The sequence below is a fragment of the Lissotriton vulgaris genome, chromosome 3_1, assembly GCF_964263255.1.
Source record: "Lissotriton vulgaris chromosome 3_1, aLisVul1.2, whole genome shotgun sequence".
Classification (NCBI taxonomy): Eukaryota; Metazoa; Chordata; class Amphibia; order Caudata; family Salamandridae; genus Lissotriton; species Lissotriton vulgaris.
Genome location: NC_141689.1, coordinates 901553364 through 901567620, shown reverse-complemented (window position 1 = coordinate 901567620; position 14257 = coordinate 901553364). Strand labels below are relative to the sequence as shown.

The 14257-nt window shown below is 42.1% G+C and overlaps 1 protein-coding gene across 3 annotated transcripts in view; it reads left to right on the top strand.

Annotated features, from left to right (window-relative positions):
* DOCK8 (dedicator of cytokinesis 8) overlaps nt 1-14257 on the top strand; it is a 719019-nt gene that overhangs the window by 189235 nt on the left and 515527 nt on the right. For all 3 annotated transcript variants that reach the window (XM_086961229.1, XM_086961230.1, XM_086961231.1), the window contains one exon: nt 13806-13932. In XM_086961229.1, the coding sequence (XP_086817355.1) occupies nt 13806-13932 (127 nt within the window). The remainder of the gene's footprint in view (nt 1-13805; nt 13933-14257) is intronic.

The following is a 14257-nucleotide window of genomic DNA, read 5'->3' as shown; positions in this document are numbered from 1 at the left end:
ATGCAAAGCTGAATCCATGATGGTTCGTGGAGAAGATATTAATATTGTCTATTGGAAGTCATAGTTCTTTCGCTTTACTCCCAAAAAGTGGAAATATACTTGTTATCACTTTTGTTTTACTAGTTTTCTCAAACCCCTTATTTAAAGGCCCTAGTTCCGACCGATGACTTAGACCTCTCCGTTATACCACTTCCACACTTTGCATCTGAACTTGACCATGGAGGTGCAATTTTATTTGCCATGCTGCTTTGGAGAACCCATTACTAGATCTGTATGAAGGTATTTTTACACCTTAGGTAAAGTCTATTTTCTGTCCTCTTTTTTGGCTCTCATGTGCATTGCATCCCTGTTCAACGGGTTCATGAATGAAGCTCTCCAGCAGGGGGCTCCACACACCCACTATCAAGCATTGATGCCATAAACCACAGCTTGTGTGCCCTTTGCAATGAAACCACCCTTAAGAAGGTAATTCCTCTGCAACGTAATTGTTTTCCATTTTCTGCCCTCGCCATGTTAGAGTCATAACATTAGATGAGAGGCTTACATGAGGTATTCATAGCTCTGTCCTGCTGTTATGGTCACTCATGACAGGAAAAGACACAATACTGCATATATTGTACAGCAGATTCTGGTGCTGCCTCAGTTTTCTGCTGATCGAATCTATGGTGAAAACCATAGGTTTCTACTGAGAATTATTTGAATTAATTCCCATCCATTCTTTCATCCAGTCTTATTTATCATATGCAATGGCAAAGGTGTTCATGTGACAGGGTTTGATCCTTGTTTCTATTTCAATTCAGGACATTTTAGTGGTTGTATAGTGGACTCACAAATGCCTTTACCATGTATGCTATTACCACGAAAATGTAAGCATTGTACATGTAACTATTACACCTTTATAACCCTATCCCTAAAAATACCCTTGCTACCCAAAACTTCATGCCCACCCTAAACCATTAAAATACTCTTGCCACCCAAAGACCTATACCCACCCTAACCCCTAAAAATACCCTTACCACCCAAAGACCCATACCTACTCTAAACCCTAAAAATATCCTTGCCACCCAAAAACCCATACCCCCCCTAAACCCTAAAAATACCCTTGCCACCCAAAAACCTATACCCACCCTGAACCCTAAAAATACAATTGCCACCAAAAAACAATACCTACCCTTTAACCTAAAAATACCCTTGCCACCCAAAGACCCATACCCTCCCTAAACTCTAAACATACTTACATTTTCATTGTAAAGGCATGTGTGATAAAAGCATATTTGTGGTTAAAACAATGTGTGGTAAAGACGTGTGCATTGTAATGGAAGCATGGTAAAGGTAATGCTTGGTTCTAGCCACGTTATAAAGGGTATTTACCCATTTTAGCAGTAGTTTCGAGTGAAATGTCCATCTGGGCTAAGCTATGCCTGACACTGATATTTTTCAAAGATGAACGAGTTAATAAATGATTGACACCAGTGACTACTTCAGTATTGAGGAAAACTCAATACCCAAATATGAACTTCAAAATGTCTTTTGACCATAATAACCTCCCTACTTGCAGCACTAGTGTTGGAAACGGCCCTTTCTGCAGGGTCACCCCCAAGCTTTTTTCCTTCCTCCTCCCCTTTTTGCTGATCTTGTTTTTGCTGACTTTAAACAACTGCTAACCTGTGCTAAAGTGCCCATGCTGCTCCCCTAATCATGGTTTGATTGATGTATCCACAGTTACCACATTTAATTTACCCTTTAGTCCCTAGTGCAATGCACTACAGGGGTGCAGGGCTGTACATTATTTGCTACTAGTGGGCCTGCACCACTGATTGTGCCACCCACACAAGTAGCCTTTTAAACATTTCTCAGTCCTGCCACTGCAGAGCCTATGTGTGCAGTTTTGCTGCCATATCGACTTGGCATTTAAAACCCCTTGCCAAGCCTTACATTCCACTTTTACTACACACAAGACACCCCTAAAGAAGGACCTAGGTAGCCCATAGTGCAGGGTACTCTGTAAGTGAAAGGTAGGGCATGTACTTTTAAGGTTTGCATTTTCTGGTAGCGAAACACACTTAATACATTTTTTCACTACTGTGAGGTCTACTCCTCTCATTGATCAACATTGGGAATTCCTTATTTCCCTTTTAAGCTGTAATTCCTAATTGAGAAGAAGTAAGTCATGTTTTATATCATTGGAATGGTACTGATAAATCCTCTTTACTGTGAAAGCTGGATTTTACATTACTATTTCAGAAATGCCACTTTTACAAAATGCTAGGCCTAAGGTCATAGCCTTCAAGTGCACTACCCTAGAACACTCCTCTGGAGGCTATCACATATTATTAATTAATCTATTATCACAGGTAAGTGCTAATAGATACAATAAAGCCGGCAAGCACAGGCAGGAGACAGAAGAAATAACCGTAACCAAGATCTCATCCAGTTCATTATCCCAAGCTCAGATAGCTTTGCTGAACAAAGGCACCTCGTTTGTTCCTACCTTTAACCCCTTCTGTGCTGCGCGGATTTTCCCCCGGTGCTGAACGTTCCATTGGGCTTATGGCACCATGACGGAACGGTTCCGTCATAAGCACAGGCCACCTTATGCTCATGACGGAACCGTTCCGTCATGAGCATGGAAGGGGTTAACACAAAACCATTTAAATCGGAAGTGGCCTTATACAAATTCACGAGAAAATTATGTTTGCGATATTACTTTTCCAACCTTGAAGATAATCCAAATGCTCAGGATCAATATGATTATTGTGAATTTAAACCCAAAAGCACCTTCATCACACCAGTGTCTCACATTGTTAAATGGGACATTTTGAAATTGCTCTCAGGTCCATCTAAACATTTGAATATGTCTAAAAATAACAAAGCGGCTCTGAAATCGTTAAGAGGTAATGCTTCATTGCATCTCACTCCAGCAGATAAAGGTAGAGCATGGGTTGTTGTGGATCGTTTCTATGAATCCAAGGATGACACTATGTTACAAGATGAAACCACTTACCTACCTCTAGCTCAAGATCCCAAAGAGGAGTTTCAAAATACCCCTTCTGAAATTTTGAGTCATGCCAAAGAGAAGGCTTGGATTACGTATAAAACAAGGGATTCTTTGTTCACACTGTATCCAAGGCGTCCAGTAATATTCCTGCTCCCCAAAGTTCATAAATCTTTGTGCGATCCGCCACTGAGACCGATCGTGTCAGGTTGCGGTTCTATACACGAACCCTTGGGCACTACTTGGACACATTTCTACAATCCATTGTACAAGCTGGCAATACTTATCTTCAGGACACTACCCATTTGCTGCAGCATCTTCAAGAAATTATAATAACTCCTTCAACTGAGATCTGGTTATGCACTATCGATGTGTCTGCCATGTATACGTCTATTCCCTCCTCCGAGGGAATTGAAGCGGTAGAAATGAGCTCTGTTACACCAGGATGACATACAAGCCATCAAAGTGTTTTTACTGGAGCTTCTCCAATTTGCACTATTTCAAAGTTACTTTAGATGGAAGGATAAATATTTCTTAGACGAATGGAACCTCCACAGGTTTTTCTGGAGCTCCCAGCTATGCGAACATCTTTATGATGCGATTTGAATTAACCCATATTTTATCCGTCCCAGGGTGGACTGACCATCTGATCTTGTACAGGAGATGATACATGGGCAATATTCTAATTGTATGGCAGAGTGCCCAGAATGAGTTACTGGAGAAATTTAAATCATTAAACCAGACATCCCAGGATCAAGTACACCTTCACCAAGGATCAAAAAAGCATTTCCTATTTGGATGTAAACATTGAAGTGAAAGGTACAAACATCACAACCTCCATGTTTAAAAAACCCACTGACCGCAATAACTCACTACTATTTTCACGTTTTCATCCACCATCATTGAAACGCAATCTTCCACACTCACAATTTCTTTGTGCCAAACGCATCACTTCCGACTCTACCAAACTGGTTACTTCCATGCACAAAAATAAAAATATGCTCTTAACCAGAGGATATCCATCACAGATTGTTGATGAGGCGGAAAGACGAGGGCAGAATTTACGAAGAGAATCACTGCTACAAAAGCAAACTAGGCAACTACTAAAGAGAGAAGTCTTTGAATCCACTTTTTCCACTTCACCCACTGCAATTAAACAAGGGAACTTTTACAAACCAAGCCAGACTTTTTGGGGCATATTTCCCCGCCTAAGCAGTCTCAGAATTTAAAGGAACTCCTCAACCAACCTGCATCCGAAACCATAACAACGTACAAGGGAATGCACAAATGTTTCAACTGTTCACATTGCAATAACAATTCGGTGAGTTGAGACAAATTCCCAACTGACTGCAGGAACACTAACTGGGCTCTTATCAAGGAGGCCCATGCCACAGGCGCAGTCAAAGATCGACACACTGAGTCTTCACTTCAGACCGGGTCTAGACCCGATTGGGCCCCATGACCCACTTTCAAACAGGCGCAACATTCGCCACTACTCGCCAACAATCACAAATGCCCTAACGAAGTTCAACCATTGAACGAAACATGTTGGCTGATGCTTTGCATAAACCTTATGGATTGTTTGAAATAAAGACTTATGGGGCATATTAGCAAGAAACTTGTTAAAATTATCGCAGTTTTAGCTGCAGGAAACTGCAGCTAAAACACGATTTAGAATTCCAAGAGAAGCCCAGATCAGATGTCCTGCACATCTAACCTAGGCTTCTATAGGAATTCTATAACCCATATTAGCAAGCCCATTATCGCCGGTTTAGCAGCAGTTTCCTGCCCCTAAAACGGCGATAATTTTAACGAGGCTCTTGCTAACATGCCCCAATATTTTTCCAACTAAGATAATGATCGAGCTTCATTATTGACATAATACTTACTTGGGAGTGCACCGCTCTAGTGTTCTCAAAGTAGTTTATATCTGCTCAGAAGTTGGCATCCAACAACGACGGGTACAGGAGCTGATTGTGCACACCAACTTTCAACATACCACTAAACCATTACTTGGGGAACACATCGGGGAGGTGTGGCCACCGGAGTCCGGCGTTGGTCCTCTATTTTCATTCTGTCAGGAAGAAGGACTGCTGTGCTGCTACAAGGACTGTCACTATCCTGAACTGCTTCTCTGGAAGAACTGCTTGTCAGCTGTGCTGCCCTGCTGCCTGCTACCCTCTGCCTCTGCTGAAGAACTGGACTCTGATTGAATCCAGAGTGATCCCCAAGGGCTTGTTGGCTTGCATCTTGTTTCTGAGACTCAGGGATATCAAAGTCCCACCACCTGCTCCTGTGCCTGGTTCATCATAAGTGGACCCAGGAGCTTGTTCTAGTCGAACCAATGCATCTCCTGTCTGCATGAAGCAGAACTGATGCATCGTCACTGTTGCAGGAGCAGAATCAGTGCATTGCACTCTGAACCAGCGCTTCACCTAAAGAACGGACTCATTGGAATCACAGCCGCTGCAGTGTGGGAAGATTGATGCATCCCCTCAACTGCGTGGAGAAACCCAACACATCATCTACAGAATGTTGCGGCGCATTGTCTTCAGAAACGGTGCATCACCACCTCTGCATGAAGAAAATCAACGCATCACCTCGACTGCAGGATGGACACTGATGCATCACTCGGCTGCACCCTGCTTCTGACTGTTGCAACTAGGATCAAGGTTCTTTGCTCAGGGGGGCTTGTGTAACTCTGGTATCTGGCCACCTGTCCACCGTGGTCAGTGTTAACTTTTCACTGCCCCAGTCCAGCGCAACCAGATAACCCCCATAGGTGCTTATTGCTTCTAAGCACAATTTATTTTTTAATCTTTAAAATTAATATCTCAACTTCTCCTCATTGGATTATTGTCATTTTGGTCTTGTTGTATTTATAAAATCATGTGGAGTCTTTTTGTGGTGTTATCACTGTTACTGTTTGGATTGTTGCACAAATTCTTTACACATTGCCTCTCACGTTAAGCCTACCAGAGGGTGATCACAGGTTAATTTGAAGTGTGTATCTGCTTAACCCAACTGGGATAGTAGTTCCTGCTTGCACAGAGAATAGGGAAGATTGTTTTAATGCAGCTTTAGATGTGGCTGAGAAAGTGTGTGGTAGTGAGAAAGAATCGCTGGATGCAATGGATGCTGATTCCACTCTTGTGAAAGTCAAACAGTATATTGTTTCTGGTTGGCCTAGGGAAAAGAGTGTTCCTTTCGCCATTCAACCTTTTTGAAAAGTTTCTGGTGATTTGTCTATTGAAGACGGAATTGTATTGGGGGATGGGAGATGTGTTCCTCCTGTGCAGCTTCGTTTGAGGTTAATAGATTGTGCGCATGAGGGTCACCTTGGTGGAACCATAACCAAGAAACATTTGAGGTTACATTATTGGTGGCCATCGATGGATTGTGATGTTGAGGAAAAAGTTAAAGAGTGTAGTGTCTGTTCCAGTGCTGAAAAGGGATTGAAAGTTGTAACACCTCCTTTACAGCCCATTCCTTTTCCATCTAAACCATGGTTGAAAGTTGGAATAGATTTAGTGGGACCATTTAATTTTCTTCCTAATCATTTACGTTTTGCTTTTGTGCTAATGGATTTTCATAGCAAGTGGCATGAGGTCAAATTTTGTGCCAATCCCACTGCTAACTCTGCAGTTCTTTTCCTTAAAGAAATATTTTTGAGAGAGGGGTTTCCAGAGGCAATAGTGTTGGACAATGGTGTACAATTTGTTAGTTCTGAAATGCACACTTTCCTGTCTGAGTCTGGTGTGAAGCACTTGAAGAGCTCTGTGGGACATCCTCAAACGAATGGACTTGTTGAGAGAATGAACCGAGTAGTGGTGGGGTGCATAAAATGGGCCAAGAACAACAACTTTGATGTAGAGAATGCGGTAAAGTAGATGATTTGGTTTTATCGCACAACCCCTCATTCCATCACAAACATTGCACCATTTGTGTCTCTTAGGGGTTGGGTACCGACTTCTACATTGTATCCTGCTTGGTTATTGAGAACTGTTAAAAAAAAATTTCTTGTCATGTTGACAGTTCTGAGTTAGAAACTCGTGTTAAAAATGCCCAAGAAAAAATGGCTTTCAGGTATGATGTTAAGAATTCAGTGAAAAAGGTGGATATTTTGCCTGGTGACATGGTGCGTGTCAAAAACTATAGGGTGGTCAGAAAGGGTGGAGACTCTTTTGGTGATTGCTGCAAAAACCACAGTTGATGGACAGAATGCAGACCAATGTTATACATTCACCCCAATACAGAGATCTGGGCCTAAATCCATCGTTTTTTTGCACTCCACACCACCCCAGTTCAGACATGGCCATATGCAAATCAGTCTGACCCTGTGCCTCATGGGAACAGTCCAGCCCGAACTGCCAAGCCATGCCTTCCCTGGACCGGAAACAAGCTTCCGAGGACCGGTTTCTGGCATTCCAGCCGTCTTCAGCCCGGCTTGCTTGAATCCAGTGGTGTGGAGAGCATGGGACTCACGTCTGAGCATACCCATCCCACTCAGGGTGACAAATGCAAAAACCACGGGTGAGCCGTCTTCCTTGGAAGTTACGTTGAGTGTTGTAATTGTTATTCTGAATATTTTTATGATGAATAGCATTAGGTCTGCTTTATTTGTTTTGTTGTTTTTTTCATGTATTTTGTATTTTTGTTTTTGTTTTCTTTTCTTCAATTGGAAAAAAAGGTAATGTTGTCAGTGGCGGCTGGTGACATTTGAAAGTGGTAGGGCGTAAAACAATTGTCGTACTTCTCTACGGCAAGAGAGCATAGCGAGCGAGCCTGACCCACCTACGGGGGGAACATTTTGAAAAAAAGAGTGGGCAAATGGTGCAATGGCAAGCAAAATTGAGAGTGCAATCCCACTATTCGGACTCCTGCCTCATATTCGTCATTACTACTGACGCCCTAAACCAAAAGACGGACAGACCACACCCACCCTACATTAAGATAAGGCCTTCCGCTACTACCACACCCTACACACAGACCGATCCCACGCACTACATCACTACAATGGCGGACACTACAACTACCCCAGAACTCTGCAGTTAAAACCTCTCCCTCGTTCTGGCCCTGTTTCTCTCCTGCATTCTCCCTCGCTTGCTCGGTTTCTATTGTTCCCCCTCTCCCACTGTCTCACCTGCTTCCTTCTTCTGTTATGTGTGATATCTCCAGTGTGATCTCACTAGGATGTTATGTCTGCTTATTTCCCACAGGACAACTCCAGACTCAGCAAAAATACAACAAATCATACAGTGACATCAGTGACCCATGAACCTGATCAACAAGCAGTCCCAGAACGTATATATACGAACCTACCTCTGCAGTAAACATTAGGAACAAGCCCAGCATCAGCAAGTGCACAATAACAGCTGCAGCCAAGTAGGTGTCTGGCGTCTGTCCGATCAGCAACACAGGCCCATGTACTCAGTAGTCCACATTTAAGGCGCCCAGAGGAACTAAACTGAAATATACCGAATCCAATCCAAATACCGACAACAGTGCCTCAAAGACACATGAGCAGCACGGACGCCTCGAAACATAACCATCACCTCAGAGCAATCGAGCAAATGTCAGCGGCCTGGGTACTAATGAAATTTTAGTATGAAGGGCTGAGCCAGAGAGCAGGCTCTGCCACTTAAGGAGGATGACATGCACTCAGCAGAAACGGAGGGCACTGTGGCCTTGCACTCCGTGTTCCTTGCACCTTGTGGCATCTGCATGTATGTGTCTCACAGGACAGTGATTATCACAACTAGCAAACATCATGTTTGCTAGGCTACTTTTGTGGCAGGCGTATGGGGGCACTTTGTCCAATTGTCCTAATCATTGTTGTACATTTCTCCATAACTTTATATCATTCATCCGTAAAAAAAAATATATTGAATCTCAGTCACGGCTCGCTCACAGTGGAGGCCAGGGGGGTGGGGATAAATAAAATAAAAAACTTACCTTGTCTTCACTTGACCGGGTCCGCACCATCTCTGCTCTGGGGTCCCGTTGGCGCCTAGACTAATTAGTAATGGCTGCCAACTTGCCGAGACACAGTAGTAGCCAATCCTGATGCTGCTCTCTTTAGAGGAGAGCTGCTCTCTAAAGAGAGTAGCATCAGGATTGGGCTGAGCATTAAAAAAACGTCGTTCGTTTTTTTAGCAATGGGGTACGTTGCATTAGGCAGGCAAACCCCTAATCGGTTGTTTTTTTTAAATCCACATAGTTTGCTAGCTAAAAAAGCCCTGCCGGGCAAACACCACATGCGCAGTGAGTGCGCACTGTGCCGGCCCGGCACAGTCAGTCCAGCGCCACCCAGTGTCAGACAGTGCATACTGTCCAAGTTGAAGTCCATGACACACACCACGGCCGCAGGGCAATAATTATCGGGCAATTTACTCGAGCGGCGCGTTAATTTATAAAACTTTTATTAACGCGCCGCTTGAATAAATTGCCTGATAATTATAGGTGGGGCAACGCCCAAACGCCCTAATGGTAAAACCGCCACTGAATGTTGTGTTTATCTATGCTTGTTATTGTCCTGTAACAGAACCTCTTGGTTGTCATGAAGATGTGATGTTCTAATTCCATTGTATTACAGTTGAGGCCACTCTGTGCTAGAGAGTGGTGCGGTGGCTCGTTGCTTCAAGAATAAACTTGAAGGTTTATATCTAAATCTCTTCTGGTATTATTTACTACCCACAACAAAAACTCAGCCATAAAAATACGTTTCCTGGCAGACATGAGATCATTTATGAATGAGGAGACCTTTCCAGGGTAGGAAGAAGAATGAAAAATCCCAAATTTGGACAGGGCGTTGGGGAAGATGTTTCTCCATGGGGAAAAACGTTTCCCAGGTGAAGAAAAAAGGCAATTGGTTAGGGGATCCAATTCTCTCTGTGCAGAGTTCTCCATTACAAAGAAATCTGTTCAGGAAAAATAGGATCCTGCAGCCGCGGTCGGTAGTGGGAGTAGCTGCTGGGCAGTTATATGGGGAGGGGAAGGGGCAGGGTGGGGGGTAGTAAACTATGGATTACGGAGGTTTACAGGTAAGTAAATATATAAATAAATAAAACTAATTTCGATGTGCGCACTGCATCCCCAAATGAGACGCAGTGCACGCAACGAAAAAAGTTTTATTTATTTATATGTTTACTTACCTGTAAATTCGTTTTATTTATTCATGTTTACTTACCTGTAAACCTATGTAATCCATAGTTTACTACCCCCCACCCTGCCACTCCCCCTTCCAACGTCACCGCCCGGCAGCTTCTCCAACTACTGACCGTGGCAGGGATCCTGATTGAGAAATCAAAGGACTTTCTGAAAATCTGAATGTAAACATGTGCCTAATACAGCTTCTCGTGCAGATTGCTAGAAATATATTTCAAATCTAAAAAGTGGTAAATCCACAATCAGACGTAGATGTAAATCTCCAAGTGTAGATTTACTACTTTCTTTTCAATCAGCCTCCAAAGAGACAAATCACTGTTTAAATTTCAATTAAATACCTTTTTTTAAATAATAGCAGGTGTACTGATTGTCTTCGTGTATCATGGAAAAAAATATTTGTGTGATCATTTGTTTCACTTTGCACATTACATCTTGCTTTTTAACTCCGTGATACATTTATTCTGATCTGACTGAACCCAGCCAGGCCCTGGGCCCATTTTGACACAGACGGCCCTGCTGCACATGTCCTTTAGCTGTGCTCTGATTGGTTTTCTGAAAGTTAACTCCCACTTCACATGTCATTTTACTTTTTTTTGGCTAAACTTTTTTTAAACTATTTTCTTAATCTGTGTGTTTCATTTTTAACTCTTCTTCGGTTTTGCAAACATCCTTTTGGTGCGGTTTCGAGTGATGACTAATTTTCTACATTCGACTGAGCAAATGATATCTTTGCCTTTAGGGCAGTACGTGAAGAACACCTGCATTCTGCAGCCTTCTTCCTCTTCTGCTGCTTGGAGGAATTATGGTGGAAGGATTTCCCCTTACACTTCATCCTGTCGCTTCCACTGCATCTCGCGTGGGAGAACTCGCTCGGATTCATGCACCATGGTGTTTCATTCATGCCACTGGTACTAAACAAGTGCATTCCTGCGGGACCTGGTCATGTAAAGTGCACATGAACTTGTGGGCACTCACATTCTTCTTTCCACTGGGATGTGTGAAAGATTTCCAAACAGGGATTCCATCCTGAATGTTCAGCACCACCTGCCCTTGAAGTTGTTAGTCCCCCAGCACCATCCTTTTCGTGTCTATCAGCAAAGGACTGTCCCCAGCTGATTTCTGCTGCTTCCTTGCTTTGTCCAGTCTGATGGAATTCCATGCTAGTCTCAGCAGAAGAGTCCTTCTCGCACTCCCAGCGGAAGGTGGAACATGGAACTGCCATTCCTGTGACTTTTATATATAATTATTAAACATGTTATTAAAAGTTACTTGCACCCTAAATGTGGATAGTTAGTCAGGGTGTTCTCAATCTGCCACATTATATGGCCTTTTCTCTTTTTGTGATCAGATGTGTGCACCTTTCCTCGCGTCTTGAAATGGCCCTGGACTGAGAAGTCTTTGCAATGGCCAGCCAGATCTCATAGAAATACAATTCCATGTCTGTAGGCGCAGTTCCAAAAGGGACAATGGGAGTAAAGGTTACCTCATCCAATGGGATTCCTTTTAAAAAAAAAATTTTATTTCTAGCTTTGCAGAGAAAGACCATTATATGCAAAAGTGTTAATAATTTACAGCATACTTTCCTTTTTTTTAAAATGATTGTATATATGAACATTTGGAATGGCTTTACACCAAACCAAAATAAGTGCTTTTTCTGAGTAAAGTTCTAATTTCATGCAAATTGTGGTGTAAATCCTTTAAGCGGTTTAGGCTGTAGACACAAGAAAACTTTTCTATGGGTACTAAAATTAGAGTATTCTTCTTTTTCAACCTACTTACCTTTTTTCCCCCTACACAAATCTGTATGAAAATTAGCAAGCCTGACTTCAGCTGATTATACCAAGCGATTGCGTGATAAGGGTCAAATGTTACAGGGAGATCGAAAAACTAACCATAACCATGCACTGGTGATTGCCACTATGCCATAGATAGATAGACAGATAGATGCATTAATTGTACAACATCTAGTAGTATTAATGCCCATAATTCACAGTGAACTATGAAATTGGGAAATATTTTACAGCTCCCTGTGAAATATGGATTTTGTCATCATAATGACACCCCCAGAAGAACTCTGCAGAGCATTAAATTTGTCTAAGCTACAAGTATTATGTGACATGGAGGGCCAAATGATGCAGTAAGGTTTTTCTAACTATGTGGCAATAATGCAAATTGTGTGGCCTACTTTCTAATAGTATTATTTTCATACATTTTAGCCTGAAGTAACATTTTTATAGATTATGCAGCAAATTATATGGCAAATGTAAAGCCGTAAGTATGTGGTAAACACTTGAAAGAAGTCACTAGGCAGCTTGTCAGCACAGTTTGGCAGCAGTCCTTTAGAGTAGCAGTCCATCAGAGTGGCAGTCCTTTCAGCAGCACAACAGTCCTTCTTCCTGGTAAAATCCATGAGTTCCAGAAGTGTACTGAAGAGTTGGTGTCCGAGGTCCGAAATATAATTATACCAGGTGCCTCCTATGAAGTGAAAGAAGCTACTAGAGGTTACCCTTTAAAGTGCACAAGTTTCCTGCCTCCCCTATCCTGGCTCCAGGCTAACTACAGGGGATATACAGCCCTTTGTGCAAGACATGACACAGCCTAATCAAGTGTAAGTAGGGCTGTGTCCAGCTCTGCCCTCTCCTCCTGCCAATGGTGGCCCATCGAGGCACACCCAAGCTCTTAATTGTGTGTAGCTATCTAGAATGATTAGACAAAGGCCTCCTGTCAGTTACACCCAGTTATTTGATCCAGAGACAGGCTGCAGACACTAAATGGCTAAGGCAAAAAAATCCCAAATTTCTAAAAGTGGAATTTTCAAAATTGTAATTTAAAATCCGACTTTACCATAAATAAATGTTTACATTATAATTCCAAAAACACCAAACATGAACTGGTTACCGTTCCCATTTAGAAGTGGTAGTTTATTAACTTTAATAAGGTAACTCTGGTGTTATCCTATGTGAGAGATATGCCTCAAATTAAACACATTTTAAGAGTTTTTCACTACTAGGACATGTAAAACTTAAAATTACATTTCATACTTTTTAAAAACATTATACCCTGCCTTGTGGGCTGTTTGGGGCCTACCCTAAAGTTGACTCATATGTATTAAAAACGAAGGTTTGGGCCTAGCTAAAGGTTTATTTTGAAACAGCAGTTGAAAACTGCACATACAGGCTGGAATGGCAGGCCTGAGACATGGTTGAAAGGGCTACTTAAGTGGGTGGCACAATAAGTGCATTTAATTTACAGGCCATGGGTACATGTAGTACCACTTTACTAGGGACTACTAAGTCAATTAAATATGCCATTTGGGGATAAGCCAATTTTACCATGTATTAAGGACTGAGTGCATGCACTTTAGCATTGGGTAGTAGTGGTACAGTGCAGAGGGGCCTAAGGCCACAAGAGCAAGATCAGCAAAAATAGGAGGGGTGAAAGTAAAATGTTTGGCTGACTGATCTAACACAAGATCTTTAAAAGTGCAGCTTTTATTGAATTCAACAAAATCGGCCCTCTCATTCTATACTATGAAGCAGTTTATACAGATGTTCATTTTACGAACAGTAATACTTGTGAACACTTAGATATCTAAACGAGTTGACATCACATGCACTATTGGTCATATTTTTCTGTCCCTTAGAAACCAAGGACATGCTCGTAATTCCTGCTTTTCCAGAAATGGCTCCCGGCGAGAATTCTCCAAGCCTCTTCCAAAACAAACATTTGAGTTTGATGAACCACTGGATTACTGCAGCCAGAACTATCAGGTAAACTTGAGAGGCTAAAGCAGAATACAACTAAGAGTTGCAATTGCATTATTTGTGACAAGTTTTTGTCTGTGCTGTCTGTCAGAAAATCTACGATAGTCATAGTGCCAATGCGGGGTGCGGGACAGTGTTCAGAGGCAATATGAGATTCACAACGTTATTCCAAATAACAGTCAATAAAGAAGGACTGACTCAAGAAAGGCTTGTGATAAGCAAGTTATAAAATCATGAAAGTCTATTGAAATATTAAAGTGCAATACTGAGGACAAAAATATAATTATCCTCAATAAATTAGTCATAGTGCTCAGAAATAAGTTGCTATAAA